The 19,623-nt window shown below is 40.7% G+C and overlaps 1 protein-coding gene across 3 annotated transcripts in view; it reads left to right on the top strand.

The window, feature by feature from the left end:
* LIPA (lipase A, lysosomal acid type) overlaps positions 1-19,269 on the top strand; it is a 101,726-nt gene extending 82,457 nt beyond the window's left edge. For all 3 annotated transcript variants that reach the window (XM_046651960.1, XM_046651952.1, XM_046651959.1), the window contains 7 exons: positions 1,618-1,816; positions 2,941-3,050; positions 4,497-4,633; positions 8,432-8,578; positions 9,671-9,742; positions 16,816-16,887; positions 17,787-19,269. In XM_046651960.1, coding sequence (XP_046507916.1) covers positions 1,618-1,816; positions 2,941-3,050; positions 4,497-4,633; positions 8,432-8,578; positions 9,671-9,742; positions 16,816-16,887; positions 17,787-18,056 — 1,007 coding nt within the window. In that variant the 3' untranslated portion in view covers positions 18,057-19,269. The remainder of the gene's footprint in view (positions 1-1,617; positions 1,817-2,940; positions 3,051-4,496; positions 4,634-8,431; positions 8,579-9,670; positions 9,743-16,815; positions 16,888-17,786) is intronic.
* Positions 19,270-19,623: the final 354 nt, after the last annotated feature.

The raw sequence follows: 19,623 nt of genomic DNA, 5'->3' as shown, positions 1-19,623 counted from the left end.
AGGTCACCTACGTGACTCTGGTGCTCAGAGGGCTGCCATTTTGTGATTAGGAAACCATAGGAGTCATTTTGGACCTTTGTGTGGGAGGGGGGTCCTACTATTTTCACAAATGCGGGGAGCAGCACCCCACGCTCATAGCTCCAGCGGTACCATTTGTGTTGTCAGGGGTGTGGAGAAGCTCCTGGAGTTGTCTATAGAGGCCACCTTGCATCAGAGGAACTGTCATTTAAAAAGCAATTCATTAGTTACTAAGTCCATATTAGGACTTAAACAGAAATAAAAATTTGTCAATTCACTTCTCGTCTGACTCTCCTGACAAATCAGTCTTCCCATTTTTCTGTGATATTTTACACTCCTTCTCATTTGCAGGCATCATGCTGCCTAGCTGGACTTCCGGAGTAGGCTGTAATTTTGTACTTGGTTTTTTTTCCCCCTTCAAGGTTAAGTTATAAGCTTTTCTTGGTTGCCACAGTCCTTGTCATTGTTGATGGTTTAATTATAGCACCAAGTGGATTACAATTATTTGATCACCTGACAATTACCTTATTTTTAGCGTTTCACTATTATAAAGAATGGGTAGGAGGCAGAGGGAGCTCTTATTTGTTCATTTTGACCTATGTGTCAGTCATTGTGCCAGACACTTAATTATCTCATTCATTCCTCTTAAAAATTATTTGTGGAACTAAGACTCAGGCAGATTAAGCACCTCAGTAATACGAGCTGATGTTTATTGAACCCTTACTATGTGCCAGACACTTTGCTAAGAACTTTTCCTATGATCTCTCACATCGCGTTACTCCCTATGAAGTACATATTACATATCCATGCTGCAGGGCATGTTAAAATTCCAGGGTTTGTTGAAATACCTTGCTTGAGGTGGCACATCGAACTTGGAGAGGACAGATTTGAACCCAGGTTTGTCTGACTCTAAAACTCATGGTCACTATAATGTCAGCTCCATGAAGGTGAGTTTTTTCCTCCTGTTTTTGTTTGCTGCTGTGTTCCCAGTGCTGAGAAGAATGCCTGGCACTTAATAGTTGGTGCTTAATAAATGCCTATTTGACCAATGACTGAATAGTTTTAACACTGTGTAAGCAGCCAGAGGGCAGGCTTCTTCACCTCCCAAGTCTTTGCTTTTCTACTGCGTCACTGTCTCAGGTATAGGTGAGTAGAAGATAAATTTGCATATATACACACACACACACGAGTATAGATAGATATATATATATATATTTATGAATTTGTGTGGGTATATGTGATCTTTTTCTTTCTTTTGATTTATTTGTCAGGATACATTGTAAGAAGTGCAATTACTGAGGCAAATTATAGAAACATTTCATAAGTTATTAAGAATATATTAAAATTTTTTTTGATGGTTTAAGTCAGTGTCTTGTTACTAGATATGTAAAAATAGTCCACTGTCACTGCTACCTTGCCAGCACTGTTTAAAAATATTCTTTGCTAATATTATATAGGAGTACATTGCTACCTCAATATTTTAATTTGTTTCTGTTTCATTATTTGCTTTGGGATCTGCTATGAATTATCTGTTTAGCAAGATATCCTGTTTGTTTTGAAGCTTAGTGCTGCTAACTCCTAAACCTGAATGTTTTTCAGGTCCCAGACCGGTTGTGTTCCTGCAGCACGGCTTGCTGGCAGATTCCAGTAACTGGGTCACAAACCTGCCCAACAGCAGCCTGGGCTTCATTCTGGCAGATGCTGGCTTTGACGTGTGGATGGGGAACAGTAGGGGAAACACCTGGTCTCGGAAACACAAGACTCTTTCGGTTTCTCAGGATGAATTCTGGGCCTTCAGGTATGTTTGAATTGATTATGACAAAGGTCTGTTTCCCTAGGACCCTTAACCCAGACACACGAGGAGGCAAATAGATGGGTAACTGAAGATCATATGAGAGGAGAGACTGATGGCTCATGAAAGGTTTTAAACCTTGTTAAGAATTTAATAAATCGCAGTAAGGTAAATGATTACATTTAAGAATTAGATTCACATAGGGATTTTTGGTTATTTTGGTATTCCTGGCAGTGTGGAAGCTGCTGGGTAGATTGTGTCCCATAACCTTCGTCCTTCTTCCATAAACATGCATTTCAGATGTTCACTTTTTTATTTCCAGAAACTTGCCTCTTCTCTCTCTTACTTCTGGTTCTGCCAATTAATCACGTATGACATTGGGCATGTTGCATTGGCCCTCTGTGCCTCAGTTTTCTTTTTGTAAAATGGAGATAATAAATACCTATCCCATAAGGTCACTGGAGGATGAAAGGAGAGGATATGGAGAAAGGGCCTGGCACATCATAAGTGGTGGTAACAATCAGCTCATCCATCTCCTGATGACATGTGCCCAGGTCCAGGGCTGTGTCGGTACCAGCTATTAGAGAAGGTCGGTACTGTGGACTCCTTCAGGCTGGTTTCCCATCTGTAAAACCAGAGCCTACCTAAGGACATGAAAATACAAGAATGAGAGCTTTTACCAACGGCGGCATTTACTAGAATATGTTTATTGTCACACTATTTGTAAAAGTGAAAAATTGGAAACTACTGAATGCCATCAGCAGTGAATGGATAAATTAAGCGTCGTATATTTACACAATGAACAACCCACAACTATATGCGACAGCACGGATGTAGCCAGATACAAAAGAATATGTACTGTTTGATCCTGTATATAGAAGAGTTCAAAAATGGGTAAAAGTAATTTATGGTGAAAAGATGAGGATAACAGTTACCTTCAGGAGGCACGATTAGAAGGGAGCTCTGGGGGGCTTCTGTGGTCTTGGTATTGTTCTGTTTCCTGCGTTCAATGCTGGTTTACCCAGCTGTGCTCAGTCTGTGAGAACTCATTAAACTGTGCACTTACCATTTGTGAGCTGTTGTATTTGTCTGCAATGCCTTAATGAAAGCGTTGCTTTTTTGAATTACAGTTTTGATGAGATGGCAAATTATGACCTACCAGCTTCAATTAACTTCATTCTCAATAAAACTGGCCAAGAACAAGTGTATTATGTGGGTCATTCTCAAGGCACCACCATAGGTATGTATGTTATAAAGATCGGAAGTTAATGTCTTATTACAGAGTTTGCATTAGTTCTTAAAAGTGAAATATAAAAAAATGTTAGTTGAAATACTGTTTTGTTTTGATTTTTTAATACGCAGCAGATAGGCCGGCCCCGTGGCACAGTGGTTAAGTTCACACGTTCTGCTTCTCGGCAGCCCAGGGTTCACCAGTTCAGATCCTGGGTGCGGACATGGCACCGCTTGGCAAAAGCCATGCTGGGGTAGGCGTCCCACATATAAAGTAGAGAAAGATGGGCACGAATGTTACCTCACGGCCAGTCTTCCTCAGCAAAAAGAGGAGGATTGGCAGTAGTTAGCTCAGGACTTCCTCAAAAAACAAACAAACAAAAAAGAACAAAATAATACCCAGCAGAAATAATGAATAGGGCAAGGAATTTTGGTAATATTTAGTCTTCTCTAGAAATTCAGACTTTAACATAAATAGATAAGCATGGTGTATGGTTCTCTTGAAATGGAAGGAATTAGTGTAAGCCACAGCCTATTATGTATTTTCCTAGTTAAGCAATATGGGGATTTGAGAGGGAAGAAAGCAAGAGGTTTTATAAGCGCAGAGACTTATATAGAAAACAAAAAGACACTGATTTTTAAAGTTAAGTGGAATAAAACTACGAAGATGCCATGTTACACTTTATTTACACTTTTTAAAAGTCATATGAATTTTTTATTCTGATTATAAAAGTAATGTGTGTTCGTTGTAAATAAAAATATAAAATTTAGCAAAGTTTAAAGAAGAGAAAAATTGCCCATAATTCTAGCAAACAACAGTTCCTCTGGTTAGAGACTAAGGACCTGTCTCGTTAGTGGAGTTAAGCATTTTTCTTCATTTATATTCCTTCTTCCATGACTTACCTACTTGTGTCCTTTGCCCCACTGCTTTCTATAGTGACATTCTGGGGCCAAGTTTAAGGCAAGAAGTAACCTGAGAGGAACCTAAAAGATATTTAAAGCTAAAGCATTCTAAATGTGTGGGTTCCTTTTGAGTCCTTGGTGACTGATTTGCAAGCCTCTGTAAATCATTCACAGGACAGGCAGGGGGCAGTGGGGGATGGGGCGGGGGGATGGAGCTGTTAGGAATAGTAGTCTTTCCTTCGATCGCCTTACATTATTAAAGGAACAGGGAATATCTTCTGGTTCTAACAACCTGGATTTCTTCCAGTGCATATCTACGTTGAAATCTGAAACAAGCACTTAACCAATACTTGATTTACTAGTTTAACCAAAGTCGGTGTTTGCGTACATTAAAGTTCAGAGGACCGCGTTTAAAGTGTTTTGCCACATGGTGGCGACATTGTTTGCATGGTTCTCAGGTGGCTACTAGAGGGCGCAACGCGTGACAGCCGTTGGCTTTTCAGAGAAAGTCCCAGAAGATGGAATTTCTATCATCTTCCTTTTGTTCCCACAGGTTTTATAGCATTTTCACGGATACCTGAGCTGGCCAAAAAGATTAAAATGTTTTTTGCCCTGGCTCCTGTGGCTTCACTTGAGTTCTGCACTAGCCCTATGGTTAAATTAGCAAACTTTCCAGATCTTCTCATTAAGGTACTTTAATTCCCTCCCCTGACCCCGGACGCCCTCCCACCCTCCCGCCTTGCCCCACAAATTTCCCTTTCAGATCTGAAGAATTGGCCATTAAAGGAAGAATCTTTGCCTTCCTTCTCTATGTTCTTCTATCAGTGGAACAGTGGGATTTCTTCTCTCCATGGTTTTTCTTCCCCTCTTCACCCCTGCTTCCAGATCCTGGGGAGTCAGGGAAGGTGTATCATTAATTCTACACCAGAGCCCCACATTCTCATGGTGAACATGTCAGTGCGACTCTATACCCACCACACAAAGAGAGCACAAGCAAGTCTGGGAGAATGGAGCTTAAACCTTTATTCCAGGCAGGGAGCCGGTACATGGGATGGGAGACAGGGACTGTGCTGTTCCCACATGGCTAACCCTGGCCACACTGTGGGCTATCTAAAGACACAGTTACTATTATATTTTATAATGTGGTCCTGAAACACAAGCCACTAACTTCATCGGGGTTCAGCCCTAGAGCTGTGTGATCCCCAAGCTCTGTTCAAGGAGGAAGCAGTTTTATAAGAAGGAGTTGACAGCCAGCTGAGGCCAGATGGTCCATTATGCATGCACTATATATGTTTTATGTATGATATATCTATACACACACCCAGCCGTGAAATCCCATACAGGAATGTATACTTAAAATCTGGTATAACATATTCCTGTGGCCATTTAAGAGACTTTCACAGGAAATACAGACTAGACTCTGACCTCAGAATCCAACTCTCACCTAAAATGGGATTCTCTGCACTGGTGACCAGACATGCAGATAAGATGTGTCCCCTCAACCAAGTTGATTGATAATGCCTTGGGTAATAGAAGCATTGATTTTCATTATGAACAACTCAGAGATTACAAATAAAGTACCCTTCGACTACCAAGGCTTCTTTTAGCGCCTTCCTAAGAATTAAGCACAGTGCTCAGCTTGAGATCATCTCCTATGGACCTTGTGTGTGAATTTACATACATACATACATAGGTCCAGAGAGAAATGTATTATTTTGTTTTAACGTAGACGGTATCCAACTATGTATGTTGTTCCTCGGGCTGTGGTTTTCACTCTTGGAGCGCTATCATGTTAATACATGAAACTACCACATCCTTTTTAACTCTGCGTAGTAAATTTTCCATTGTAAAGAACTGCTACTTACTTAACCAGACTCCTGTGGTAGACATTTAGGTTGTTGCTAATTTGCCGTTGCTGATTCCTTGTGCCCTTTTTTATGGAGAACTGAACTTGCTGTGTTTTAGGAATCTTTTTAATTTAATTTAATCCTCAGAGACTGTAATTTAGTAGCTTTGCAAAGACACAAACTCCCACTCCCCACCTGGTAGATGGTGACTTGTTAAATCTGGAGTGGCGCCCAGGATCTGTGGTTTTATGAAGCACCCTACTTGATTCTAAGGTAGGCTAAGTAGACTGATATTTGGGAATCACTGTTCCAGACATCAGTGTTTTGTAATATCCTGGGACAGTGATAAGCGCAAGAATAAGTGTTCATAAAACCTTTCAATTAGTTGCTCTGAGTATATGTTGCTTCTATGAAAGTTGAGTGTCCTAACTCATTCTCAGAATACACAGTTATAAAGACATCACAGTTGATATGAGCAGGGCTGTAACTGTGTAAGGAATTTTTTTCTGTATATACGGTCCTGCTTTGATGTAATCTTCAGTGGAGTTTGCCATAAGTGTTTCGGTAACAGTTCTGAAGTGCAAGGTCAACTTCGCCTTCTTTGTTGGTCAAAAGGAAAGCTTGGTGATTTAAGTCAGTGATGTATTATCCTATTGTTTTTAATAGAGAATCTCAAAAATATATGCATTTTTCACACGTGACCATTACGTAGACTCAAAGCCAGGAGTTTTAAATATTGGTGCCTTTTCCTGTTGCGTCATGTCTGCAGGTGATATTTACTTCTTGGTTCTCCCCAGCTAATCTTAGTGTGATTAGTCTGGAGAAGAGGAACATTCAAGAAGGCCTGGTATCTGTCTTTAGAGATTGGTTAGCTGTCTTGTAGAAGACAGATGTGACAGAGATCACAGGTTGTACGTGGATGGAAGTTGCCTGCAGACATGTTGAATATGGTCCATACAATGTTATAATTTTAAATTGCTTGCATTTTTTAAAAGCAGGATATTTAACATTGAAATCTTTTTTTTTTTGAGGAAGATTAGCCCCAACCTAACATCTGCCGCCAGTCCTACTCATTTTTTTTTTTTTTTTTTTTGCTGAGGAAGATTGGCCCTGAGCTAACATCCATGCCCATCTACCTCTACTTTATATGTGAGACATCTGCCACAGTATCGCTTGGTAAGCGGTGCGTAGGTTCGTACCTGGGATCCGAACCTGTGAAACCTGGGCCACCAAAGTGGAGTGCACGAACTTGACCGCTGCGCCACTGGGCTGGCCCTTTAACATTGAAATCTTGAAAATTATATTTTGGGGGAAAAAAAGAAGCTGTGTATCACAGAGCAGTTGTACACGTTAGGCTGAGCAAAGGCTTTCCAGTTCACTGCAGTTCCCAGCACTCCCTAATCATCCCTCTGGGCAGGGTGGCGTTTTACATTTGCTGTTTTACTCGTGTACATGTACAGGCCTGCCTGTGTTAGTTTGTTAGGACTGTGAGGAAGGATCTGTTCGATGTCTCTCCCTGGCTTCTGGTGGTTTTCTTGGTGTTCCTTGGCTTGTAGAAGCATCACCCCGATTTCTGCTTTCATCTTCACATGGTGTTCGTGTGTGTGTGTGTGTGTGTTACCGTGTCCAAATTTCCCCTTTCTGTGAGGACACCCATCATACTGCGTTAGGGCCTACCCTAATGACTTCGTCTGAACTTGATTACCTCTATGAAGACCCTATGTTTAAATAAGGTCTCATGCTGAGAGACTGGCGATTAGAACTTCAGCATATCTTTTTTTGCCGAGGGTGAGGGGAGACACAATTCAGCCCATAAAACTGCCTTTGTAGGCATTTGAATTTTTCATTCATGCTTGCCCCTCCAGAGGGTAGGAATCAGCAAAAGCGTAAATTATAAGGGGACAAATTTAGGTTCAAAATAAAAAAAATATCTTTTTCCTATTTCTTGTTGCGCAATTACGTGAAGATCTGCCTTGGGGGCATAGTGATTGCTCTGGAAATACTTGAACACAAATTCCGTGGCCATCGGTCAGGGCTGACGTAGACCAGGAGTCAGCGAACCTTTTCTGTAAAGGTCCAGACAGTAAATATTGTTGACTCTGTGGGCCCTGTGGCCTCTGTGGCAACTACTGAGCTCTGCCATTGTCGAGTGAAAACAGCCAGAGGCAATGTGTAGAGAAGTGAATGTGGCCGTGTTCCAGTCAAACTTTGCTTATAAAAACAGGCAGTGCTGGGGGAGGAGGAACGGGCAGTTACTGTTTAACGGGACAGAGTTTGAGGTATTGAAAGAGTTCTGGAGATGGATAGTGGTGGTGGTTGCACAACAATGTGAAAGTCCTTAATGCTACTGAACGGAACACTTAAAAATGGTTAAAATGGTAAATTTTGTGTTATGTGTGTTCTACCATAATAAGAAAAAGGATTAAGAAACAGGCAGTGGGCGGGATTTGGCCCACTGGCCAGTAGAATTGGATTAGTTGTATGTGCTTGATCCTAGTCTGAACGTCCACTGGTTACCGCTTCTCTCCTGAGGCCATCCGTGGAGACGCTTGGCACATGTCTCTGCTTCTGAGGCGGGTCGTGGAGGCCGCGTACCGGAATGAAAGGCTGAGGTATTCTTGGGTTTCTTTTTATTTTGTAGGACTTATTTGGGGTCAAAGAATTTCTTCCCCAGAGTAAATGTTTGAAGTGGCTGAGTATCCATGTTTGCACTCATGTCATTCTGAAGGAGCTCTGTGGAAATCTCTTCTTTATTCTGTGTGGATTTAATGAGAGAAATTTAAATATGGTATGTATGTTTATGGTAAGACTTGCTGCAAGCTTTCGGAGAATTTATTGTATCTATGAATGTGCTTATTTATGTTGGAGGATGTGGGAGAGGCAGGAAGGACCTCCTTAGACCTCTAAAGGATTTCGTTTCAAGAGGCTCAGAATGAGCTTCGGCAAGTGCCTGGAGTACCATCCACTGCTGTCCTTAGGCCAGCCCTTGTCAACTTCCTGCATTGTACCTGTATGGAAACTATTGAACGAGGAGGTCTGTCATAGTTTAAGTCCCAATATTTATATTTATTCTAGTGATTTGTTTCTTTTAAAAAATTACTATAAGTCTGTTTAAACTTGGAATGGCCATTTTTTATACATTTGTGTATTTTGTAAAATGCAAACCCTTGGCCAGCAATATGCTGATGTTGCTAAATATGTTTGTAGTTTGTAATGTAGCATTTTGAAAACAGGTTTTAAAATTCTGGAATGAAGGCTCTGTGGAATTTTTTTTATGTGATATTAGTTTTCCTTGTTTCTTTTTTTTAAACCTTTTTTTTTTTTGTGAAGATCAGCCCTGAGCTAACATCCACCACCAATCCTCCTCTTTTGCTGGGGAAGACTGGCCCTAAGCTAACATCTATGCCCATCTTCCTCTATTTTATCTGTGGGATGCCTGCCACAGCATGGTTTGATAAGCGGTGCATAGGTCCGCGCCCGGGATCTGAACTGGCGAACCCCAGGCTCCTGAAGTGGAATGTGCAGACTTAATGCTACGCCACCAGGCCAGCCCTTAAGTTTTCTTGTTTCTGATGATAAAGGCAAGGTGTGATTATTATATAAAATTTTGGAAATTCACTAAAGTACGAAGAAGAAAATAAAAATCACCAGTAATCTTAACTCATGTAGCTCCATGGTTACCATATTGCTATATTCCTTCATATGTACTCTGTGTGTGTGGTTATACATATTTTTATAGGACAAAATTTTTTTCCAGCTCTTAATCCCATGTATTTGAGATTGTGGCTCTGTAGTTTTTAATGCATTAAAGTGCAAAATATGTTTATCATCAATGCCTCCTTAATGCTGCTTTCATTCTTTATTTCAATTTGTTTTGCAGTCTAGAGTGGCTGTGTATACAACACATTCTCCTGCTGGAACTTCTGTGCAAAACATGTTACACTGGGGCCAGGTAGGCATTCCAGGAGTGCATTTGGGGTTTGTGTAAAGTCAGCGTTAGAAGGATCAATGCATTCTATGAAACACTTCTCTGCAAGCCCTTCCCAAACGGAAAGAGCCTGTGCACAAATCTGAGCTGGCTTCCTTGCCCGGAGTCCTGGGTTCCTGTTATTGTGTTTGGGTTGCTTTGTTATCCTTCCTGGGGCAAACTCTACTATGTGTAAGTTCACCAGACAGCTATTGGGGTTGACTTCTTTCTTTTCTTTCCCTTCCCTCTGTCAGTTTTTCAGCAAGTCTCAGATGTACTTTATTTCTGTGTGGCTTCATAAAGCAAGATTTTAGAGCAGCTTTGGCGATAGAAGCTGCTATTTCAACATTAACCCATGGGCACAATATGCCTGAAATATCAGTGGAGCTAAACCAATGGCGGACATAAATGGGAACCACCAGCTTTTAAAACAGAATTTTGATTGTTTTATCACACTTCGCAAAAGTAATGTATGTTCACTCTAGAAAATTTAGAAATTACATATAGGCAAAAATAATAAAAATTCTCTTAAGATAAAAGATAAAATTATTCTAATCTTACACAGAGATAGAAAATGTGTACCCAGAGATACGAAATGTCTCTGAATTCTACTCTGTACCTCTTGCTGCATATCACTTCAGAAAGGTGTTAAAGATATAGATGGAAATAGTAGTTGTCTAAATAGATTAATTACTCTTTTATAACCTTTTTTTCACCTAACAGTATATCAGAGACTTATTTCTACTTCAGGACATATTTTTGTACAATTTTTTTCTCCGCAACTTCTTTTTAAATAAGAAATAACTCACCATTTAAGCTCCCAAGCAAGATACTATGGGTATCTTAGATAGCAATTTCCAAACAACTGGCAGTCACTGCCTGTGTCAGAATCATGTGAGTTGCCTTTAAAAGTATACCTTTTAATAAAATATTGTTTAAAAAAAATAAAGGGAGTTGGGTTCATGGTAGAGCAATTGGATTGGCTACAATCCAGACTTTTAGAAACAAAGATTCCTCGTGTCCCATTCCTGGAGATGCTAATTCATTTGGACTGGAGAATTGGTAATTTATTTTCTTAAAACAGCTTTATCGAGGCATAAGTGACATATGATATTTAAAGTGTACAATTTAGTATGTTTTGACATAGGTATACGCCGAAGAAACCATCACTACAATCAAGACAGTGAACATATCTATCGCCCCCAAAAGTGTCCTCATGTCCCCTTTTGACACCCTCGTCTCCCTCCTCTCCCCCTAAGCTATGACTGATCTGCTTTCTGTCATTATAGGTTAGTTTGCATTTTCTAGAGTTTTGTATAATTATGCAGTTTATACTTGTTTTTGTCTGGCTTCTCTCACTCAGCATAATTATTTTGAGATTCAGCCATGTTGTCATGTGCATTAGTAGTTCAATCCTTTTTTTTTTTTGCTGAGTCGTGAGAATTTGTACTTTTTAGAAAACTCTGCCCAGTAGATTCTTCTGCCCAACTGGATCTGGGAAGCACTGATCTGGAACATCACCGGCGCTTTAGTATCCTTCCTCAGTTGTCCCAGGAACCCTGTCTGTTAGGAGGGCCGTAGTTCACCTCTTCCTGGGCTCATCCCTGAGGAACCAGGCAGGACAGTGGCTGAGGCTCTTAGCCCCATGTAGTGACTGTACGGCCCAATGTTTAATGCCAGTGACTCAGTGCCAGCGTTTGCTGTGGCTGAGAAGAGGGGCATCTGGACTGTAGGTCATTCACGACATGCTGAGGAACACACTCTTCCCTCTTCAGGAGTGTCCTGAAACCTTCACAAGTCCTCAAGTTCACAAATGTTCAGTCAGCCCCTCTTTTTTCCTCAGCCACATTTCTGTTTATAGCCACTTGTTTTCTTTGTGTCCCCTGTCATCAAAATACTCCCACCCTTTGAGCATTTTTACCCTCTTACCTAATGGACATTTTTCAGAAAGGCCCAATTTTGGTCGCCTCATGGGTTACTGCGTTCTTAACGTGGAGGATGACTGAAGGTAGAGGCTGAGCTTAGTGACCCACCAGCTTCGTGACCGTTGCAGCCCACATATGGTATGCCACATGGCTCAGCAAAGTACAAATGACCACCAGACTCCACCTTTCAGGGGCTTTGGGAATGTGGCAGCCAAGGCTACTCTGTTGTATGTTACAGAATGGTGACCATTCACCCTTCGGTGTCACAGGCCTCCCCTGGGCATTGGGTTGGCAGTAGAGCTCTTGGATCAGCTGCAATCCAGGCCTCCGCTCTTGTCCCAACCCCTTTTATTGAGCAGCTGGCCGGGCTCAAAGGCTGCAGGCTGAGGTTCAGAACACTGCTCTGGGGCCCAGTTGTGACCTTGTGGTTTTAGGTGCTAACCACATTGGAATGTGCCTCATGAACATTTCCAAAGCCCAGATTCACTGCGGGAGGCAGCCCTGACCTTTGCTCTTCTGCTCCGTGTGTCATCCCTTTATCAAGAAGGTAGTTGCTTTGTACTGCTGTTTCATAGGACCTCCTTGAGTCTCCCTTCTCTGGGCTGTTGGCCAGGGGCTACCACTCTCTGCCTATCAAGGACATGCTGGTGCAGGCAGCCCTGGTATCTGCCAGGAGAGGCTTCTGCTGAAGGTGTGCTGGGCCTGGATGCTGGCAGGCTGAGGACTACAGTTCAGGGGTGAAGTTTGGGGGTTCCTGTGGCAGGAGTTTGGAGGTGCCCTTAAAAGGCATTTTCTTCATGATACATTCAGAAGTTTACTTTTTCTTTAAATAATTAACATTCTTTTTAAGTGTTCTAAAACCTGGTTCTTTGCTGAGGGTTTTTTTTTTTTTTTTTAAGATTGGCACCCGAGCTAACATCCATTGCCAATCTTTTTTTTTTTCCTTCTTCTCCCCGAAGCCCCCCTGTACGTAGTTCTGTATTCTAGTTGTAGGTCCTTCTGGCTCTGCTGTGGGGGATGCTGCCTCAGCCTGAGTTGATGAGCGGTGATAGGTCTGCGCCCAGGATCTGAACTGGCGAAACCCTGGTCCGCCGAAGCAGAGCACACGAACTTAACCACTAGGCCACAAGGCCAGCCCTCTTTGCTGAGTTTTTAAATTTAGTTTCTAATTCTTCTTACTCTCCTTATAAACCTGACAAGTTTCAAAGACCCCCAGAGCCAAGACTCTCATTACTATCTCCAGCTCCCCTGTTGGCTGTGCCCCGAGCCCAGACACTCGCTCCTGGTTTTTTTATTTTTTGAGGAAAATTACCCCTGAGCTAATATCCGCAGCTGATTCTCCTCTTTTTGCTGAGGAAGACTGGCCCTGAGCTAACATCCATGCTCATGTTCCTCTACTTTATATGTGGGACGCCTTCCACAGCATGGCTTGATAAGCAGTGTGTAGGTCTGTACCTGGGATCTGAACTGGTGAACCCCGGGCTGCCGAAGCAGGGCGCACAAACTTAACTGCTGCGCCACCAGGCTGGCCCCACCTGTTTGAAGAAGGCCAGTCCTAACATATCTTTACAGTATTATTCAGCATTACTTAGGGTGCTGTAAGAAAATACAGGTTCTTGGGCCTCCTCAAGACTTAGATTGGGAATCACAATTCCGGGGGGTATGTCCCTGGGATCTGCATTTTAATGAGTACCTCATATGATGTGATGTTCTCTTTTACTTGAAACTTACTATTTGAGAAGACAAAACAAAACAAAATATACATTAGGTAGGCTCTTTAAAACATTGTAAGAAGGCATTTAGTATAATTTTTATTATACATGTAATATATGTTCATTATGAAACTTTTAAAAATATGTGAGTACGAAGAAGAAAATACTTCACCCATATGTCTGCCACCAGGGATAACAACTATCAGTATTTTGGTATTGTAGGGGAGGTAAAATTTTTCCTTCACCCTCTTAGGGTTTCTGACTGGAACTGACATAAAACAGATTAGCAAGAGAAAAGCATACAAATTTTGTTTACATGTACATGGGAGCCCTCACAAGAAAAATGAAAACCCAAAGAAGTAAATAGGCCTAAATGCTTATATACTAGGTTGAACAAAGAGTAGCAATTGTGGAAAAGTAACTAAAATATATGGGGAGATTTAAAGGAAGTAAAAGCTATTTTAAAAACAGATTTCTCTCAGCTTCCACTCTTAGTCTCTGGAGTTAAGAATATTTCTTCCTCCTGATATAGGGAGGGCTTCTTTCACAAGGGAATTTCATCTCCTGCTTTTAGAAAGAAAAAGGAAGGTCAGAGTACCCTCCTTGTGTCTGCTGTTTTTCAAGTGCCTTTAATTCAAAATAATCAGTATGCCAGTATGGCGTATTTTGGAATGGCGTGTTCTGAACTCTTACAGTATAATCTTATAATTTTTTGGTATAATCGTTTCCATCACAAAAGTAGGATCATGCTATTTGCACTTTTTGGTAACTTTCTTTTTTATTTAATGAAACAGCAGTATATTTGTTAGATACAGGCTAAGTTGCTGTATCAGAGATCCAAAATATAGCCTCTAAATATATAGTTTTTCTTTCTCATGATACAATCCAGACATCAGTGGTACAGGATTGTCCTCGAGCAGGTGTGACTGTGCTCCAGGAAGTCATGCAGGGACTCAGTTCCCTCCATACTGTAGCTCTGCCATCCTTGGGCTGCTGTCCTCTTCCGCCTGGTTAAAGCTGGGTCACCTCCACGTCTGTTCTAGCCCACAGGATGGAAACACATGAGGGATGTGGTTCCTATCCTGGCAGCCATATGCTGAGTGAAGCTTTAGGGATTCTGTTACTGAAAGGGAGAAGGCATGAATGGGCCCGGGGAGGGGAGTGGGTAATTAGCGGTCTCTGCCATAATCATAAATATCTTTCCAGGTCAATAACTAAATTTTAAAATATTTGTGTTCGAGGACAGTTTTCTATTTCTTGAACTTATTATTATTTTTGCTATGATAGGTTTTTTTTTTCAATAGTAAAACATTCTGGGACAACTATTATTGAATTAGAGATCTGTCCTTATACATTAGGCAGATTACTTGCTAAGGATACCGTCGTAGAAGTAGACTTAGGGGTCGGAAGGAAAGTGTACTTTTTTTTTTTAAAGATTGGCACCTGCGCTAACAACTCTTGCCAGTCTTCTTTTTTTTTTTCACTTTTTTCTCCCCAAACCCCCCAGCACATAGTTGTGTATTTTCAGTTGTGGGTCCTTCTAGTTGTGGCATGTGGGATGCCGCCTCAGTGTTGCCTGACAAGTGGTGCCATGTCGGCGTCCAGGATCCGAACCAGCAAAACCCTGGGCCGCAGGAAGCGGAGCGCGCGAACTTAACCACTCCACGGGGCCGACCCCTAGGAAGGTGTATCTTTAAGACTTCCAATGCATGTTGTACTTTAGAAAGGTTGAACCTATTTACATTTTCATTACCATTTGAGACCTAAAAATAATTTTTAAATGTCACTGTAAAACTGTCTATCCTAATATTGTAAGCATTTCCTCCTGATCTTTATCCACATATGCTTATTCCAGAAGTGTAACCAAATGAATGTTCAACTTCATTTTCTGACTTTTTCCCAACTTAATATTATTTGTAAACAGTTTTTCTATTTTATTATGTTTATGTTTGTGACAGGGGCATACTCTTGTGTATATTGATGTAATAATTGGAATGTAGCCTATTCCCAGCTTTTTGATACTATAAATAATGTTTACATTTCCCTCCTTCTGAGACGCCCTTTCAAGTGGATAGTTTGAAGTCTTATGCCTCTGAGCACAAAAGTCAAGTCTGAAGTTTAGTCTGAGCTCTAGGCAAGTTTTTCTTTTGTATTCTATACTCACTCCAGGTACTTTATATAAATGCTACAGGACATGTGTGAGAAAGTGATAAACTGATGTCTGTCTACAGTGGCAGAACAGCTCGCATTGATATATTTTCACTGACACCTAGAGCTGGGGAACAGATGCACTAACAGGTGCTGTAAATCCATATTTTATTCTGCTTGTTAAATACACTGCAGGTATTAATATCTGTCATTTGCAGTGGCAAAAGCAGATGCTAATCATTTCTCCTGTAGTATGTAATCTCACACTTTTATTACATTAAACAGCAGAATTTTATGCAATTGATAAGAACTGAAACTTCGCATAAATTAAAAGCATTTCTGACAAAGAATGTCTAGATTTTTCCCCTTTACCAGGCACCACCATCTGACCAAAGCTTAAACAGTTTCCAATTCATTTGACTTGCCAATTTTAGATTTAATTCTTGACATATTTTTAATTTGGGGATATCGCATTATTTCAAAATAGGTGACTTGTTAATAAATTTTATATCATACTATTCTCAATATGCATAAATTGAAATTTCATATACGATATCAACTCACGGCTCTAGTATCTCTAACTAGGTAGAATTATGCTGCTGTGCAGTACAACTTGGTGATTGTACTGGTATTCAAGAAAAAGTGTCAAATAATAAAGTCATTAAAATGTTAATGTAGAAAAGTGTTACAGTAGAGTGGATATACAGAAAATACGGAGATTATATATAATTTATGTTAATATATTAATTTAAATATAATATAGTGTTTACACTGATCCCTATAGGTATGTTAATATATAATTAATATATTTACATATAATGTAAATATATTTATATTAATCCATAGAAATGCATATTAATCCATATATAAATATATATTAATCCATAGATTATATGTAATATGTATTTCTTTCCCAAGTAAAATAGTTAACACTTTGAAAAAGTTTAAGATTCAAGTTTCAGTAAAATACCTCAACATAAAGTTGATCAAATGAGTATAGCCGTTGATCTAGTATGGTTCACAGCATGTGTGTGTGATTGCTTTATTGTGTCATGTAATAGCTACTTTCCAATCATGCAATGAGAAATTGAGTCCTTTAGTAAAGGAGAGCAAAATAATTCCATTTTATTTTAAATTGCACTTTGGGAATGAAGAGTAAATCTGGGTATCGGTGTAAAATTGATTTCTGAGGCCATGGCTAACTCTAGCAACCTGTGAGGTTATCTCAGACTTCTTTGTCAGATAACGTTTTTCCAAATTATCTTCTTTTTAGGCTGTTAGACTCCAAAAGTTCCAAGCCTTTGACTGGGGAAGCAGTACCAAGAATTATTTTCATTATAACCAGGTAAAGTCTTAAAAGTCTGTAGAATTAAATTTGGCCCTGAAAACTTCTCAAGGAAGCTGGCCTGAGTTAGGAGGGTTCTGGCCAGACTCAGGTGCTGTGGGAAATTTGGGGAGTTGACTGGATAGCATTTGTTTTCCCTCAGTCAGTTCCAGAACAACCGAAGCTTTGCGGTTGGTGTTGTGGATTAGGCCTCCCCTCTATGGTTTCTCTGGCTCCGTGTAACAACCATCACTGTCATCATCATTCCTAGTGATCAGGGACACAGACTTTGGAGTGAGACCAGCCTAGGTCTGTTACCTGGTAGCTGGGGGGCCCTTGGCCAAATTACAATGCCTCAGCATTTTCTTCCATATACAAATAAATTGACCATTTTTGAGTGCTAAATGCCCTAAAATGGGCCCTTTGCCCAAGTTCTTCTTCTTTAATTCTGACAATATCCCTGTGACATGGATGTGATTATTATCATTAAAGATAAGGAAACTGAGTCTTAGAGAATTTCTGTGACTTGTGTTACAGCCCAGAGGGCAGGGAGGTAGGAGCGTGTGACTCCAAAGTCCCTCCCTGACCACTTGGTTCTGTCACTTTGCATCTGCTACCTGGAGAACAGCGCCTTCATCTCTAGGGATCAAACACTTGTTACTGTGCCCGGCGCAGGCCAACAGCTCAATAGCCAGAGAGCCAGCAGTTACTATAGTCATATTCTTTCATTGTGGATTAGGTTTCTTTCTGTTCTGGTAAGTATAATAGTAACTTGAAAAGTAAACTGAGAGTGATTTTCAAAATTTAGTCTTTTATTCTCAGATCAAATTTACTAATGAGTGTTTAATGGAAATTGTGTTGATTGTGTTTTTGTAAATTAAAATAATGCCAACAAAGCTTTCTGTGGGTTTTCACTATAGAGTTACCCTCCCACTTACAATGTGAAAGACATGACCGTGCCAACTGCCGTCTGGAGCGGGGGCCATGACTGGCTCGCGGACGTCAAGGACGTGAATGTCTTACTGACCCAGATCACCAACTTGGTGTACCACAAGTACATTCCTGAATGGGAGCATCTCGACTTTATCTGGGGTTTGGATGCCCCGTGGCGGCTCTATAATGAAATGGTGAATCTGATGAGGAAATACCAGGGAAAGCCAGACTGGAGAAAGTTACCATCAAGTCAATGATCAAGTCATGTTAAAATTTGTTTGCTTCATTTCTCTAAAATACTTGTTTTTCTTTCCCAGGCCTTTTGTATTTTTATATCCAAGAAAATTATGATGTTGAAGATGCCCAATTCTCTCCAGTTAGGATTAGAAACACAGTTGCTTTTTTGTTTAATCATGGCCAAACATGAAGCTAGTATCTGTAGTCTCTAAGTCTTTTGAAAATATCACTGACTTGTAAAAAGGTCATCATTATCATTCTGTTTATCCTTATAATTTAAAATATGCTATATTGCCTTTTTAGTCCCCTACAGGACACATTGACATACGTATTGGAATTTTCAAGCTGTTTTGCTCATTGGTAAATCTGACACTGACTTGAAGACTACTCAGTGTATGAGTACCCACTTCTCATTTCTTTGCCTTAACGGGCTGTCCAGTTGAATGGCCTTGTATTCAGGGATCTCAATGACACTTTCTCATGTTCTCATGAAGCAGGTGCAGAATCAAATCCAGTGACCCCCCCGCCGCCGCCCCCACCCAGCTGTGCCAGTTATAAAGATTCTGTAGTGAATTTTATCAACCTGTGGTAGCCATTATTTAGCAAATGTTTAAATTGCTCAGACCAAAATAATTTGCTGGGGTCTTCAACAATAAATTACACTCATTAAAACAACAACAACTATAGTTTAAATAGCTTGAAGACTGATGCATTCAGCCATCTGTGTTCATGAACTCTTAATTGTGTGGCAGGCCATAAATCCACTTGCTTGAAAAGAAAAGTCCTGTGGAGAGACAATACCACTGTTTTTCCTGAAATTAATGTAACTCTCAACCAGCTGCTGTAGCTCAGTGATGGCGTGTGAAGCAGAAGCCCTGAGGCTGCCCATGAGGAGCGAACTAATTCATTTTCACACAAAGGAAATGTGAGTGTGACTGTTTGCAGATTGAAGCGCAGGGATTCGTTTTGTGTTTTAGTTTTGTGCGTGGCCATATTTTTCACACTCCTGATTGTGTCCCTGTGTCAGGAAGGCCACATTTACCTGATTTTCTTGCGGCATGGTGTCCTCAGACAGACAGAATGACAATTGCTATGCTTTTCCGATATGGTGACTTTAACTGCAATAATAAACCCTACTTGGTATTGGCTGAAATGTGCAGACAGCATAATACCACTTTGTAACATTTAAAAAGTCTTTTCTAAACTTTTCAATAAAACTCAGTGAGCCTCACAGACCTGAAGGATTGTGTGTATGTGTGTATCGTCGTTTGTTTAATAGTCATTCTCTACTTCCCTTTCTCTCTTAGCAGGACTTATGCTTTTCTTTCTCATCTTCTCCCCCTCCTGCTTACTCCTTGTAAGTCACAGTGATACTGCCCATGAACATTTGATCCTCTTCCATCGTGAGGTGAAAGTGGTCTCAAACCTCAGGAGGGATAGGGGGTGGTGGAAACACAGGCTTTCAGGGTTATCCTGCAGGGTCCACTGAGCGAGGCTGTGAGTGGAGACTAAGCTGTGATTAGCCCCATTGCAGGGAGTATCTGGCTGCAGGCAGGACCCTGGATTCAAGGACTGTCCATCCAACTC

Source organism: Equus quagga, chromosome 2, assembly GCF_021613505.1.
Source record: "Equus quagga isolate Etosha38 chromosome 2, UCLA_HA_Equagga_1.0, whole genome shotgun sequence".
Taxonomy (NCBI): Eukaryota; Metazoa; Chordata; class Mammalia; order Perissodactyla; family Equidae; genus Equus; species Equus quagga.
Note: the sequence above shows the minus strand (reverse complement) of the source record. Positions and strands in the feature narration are given on the sequence as shown.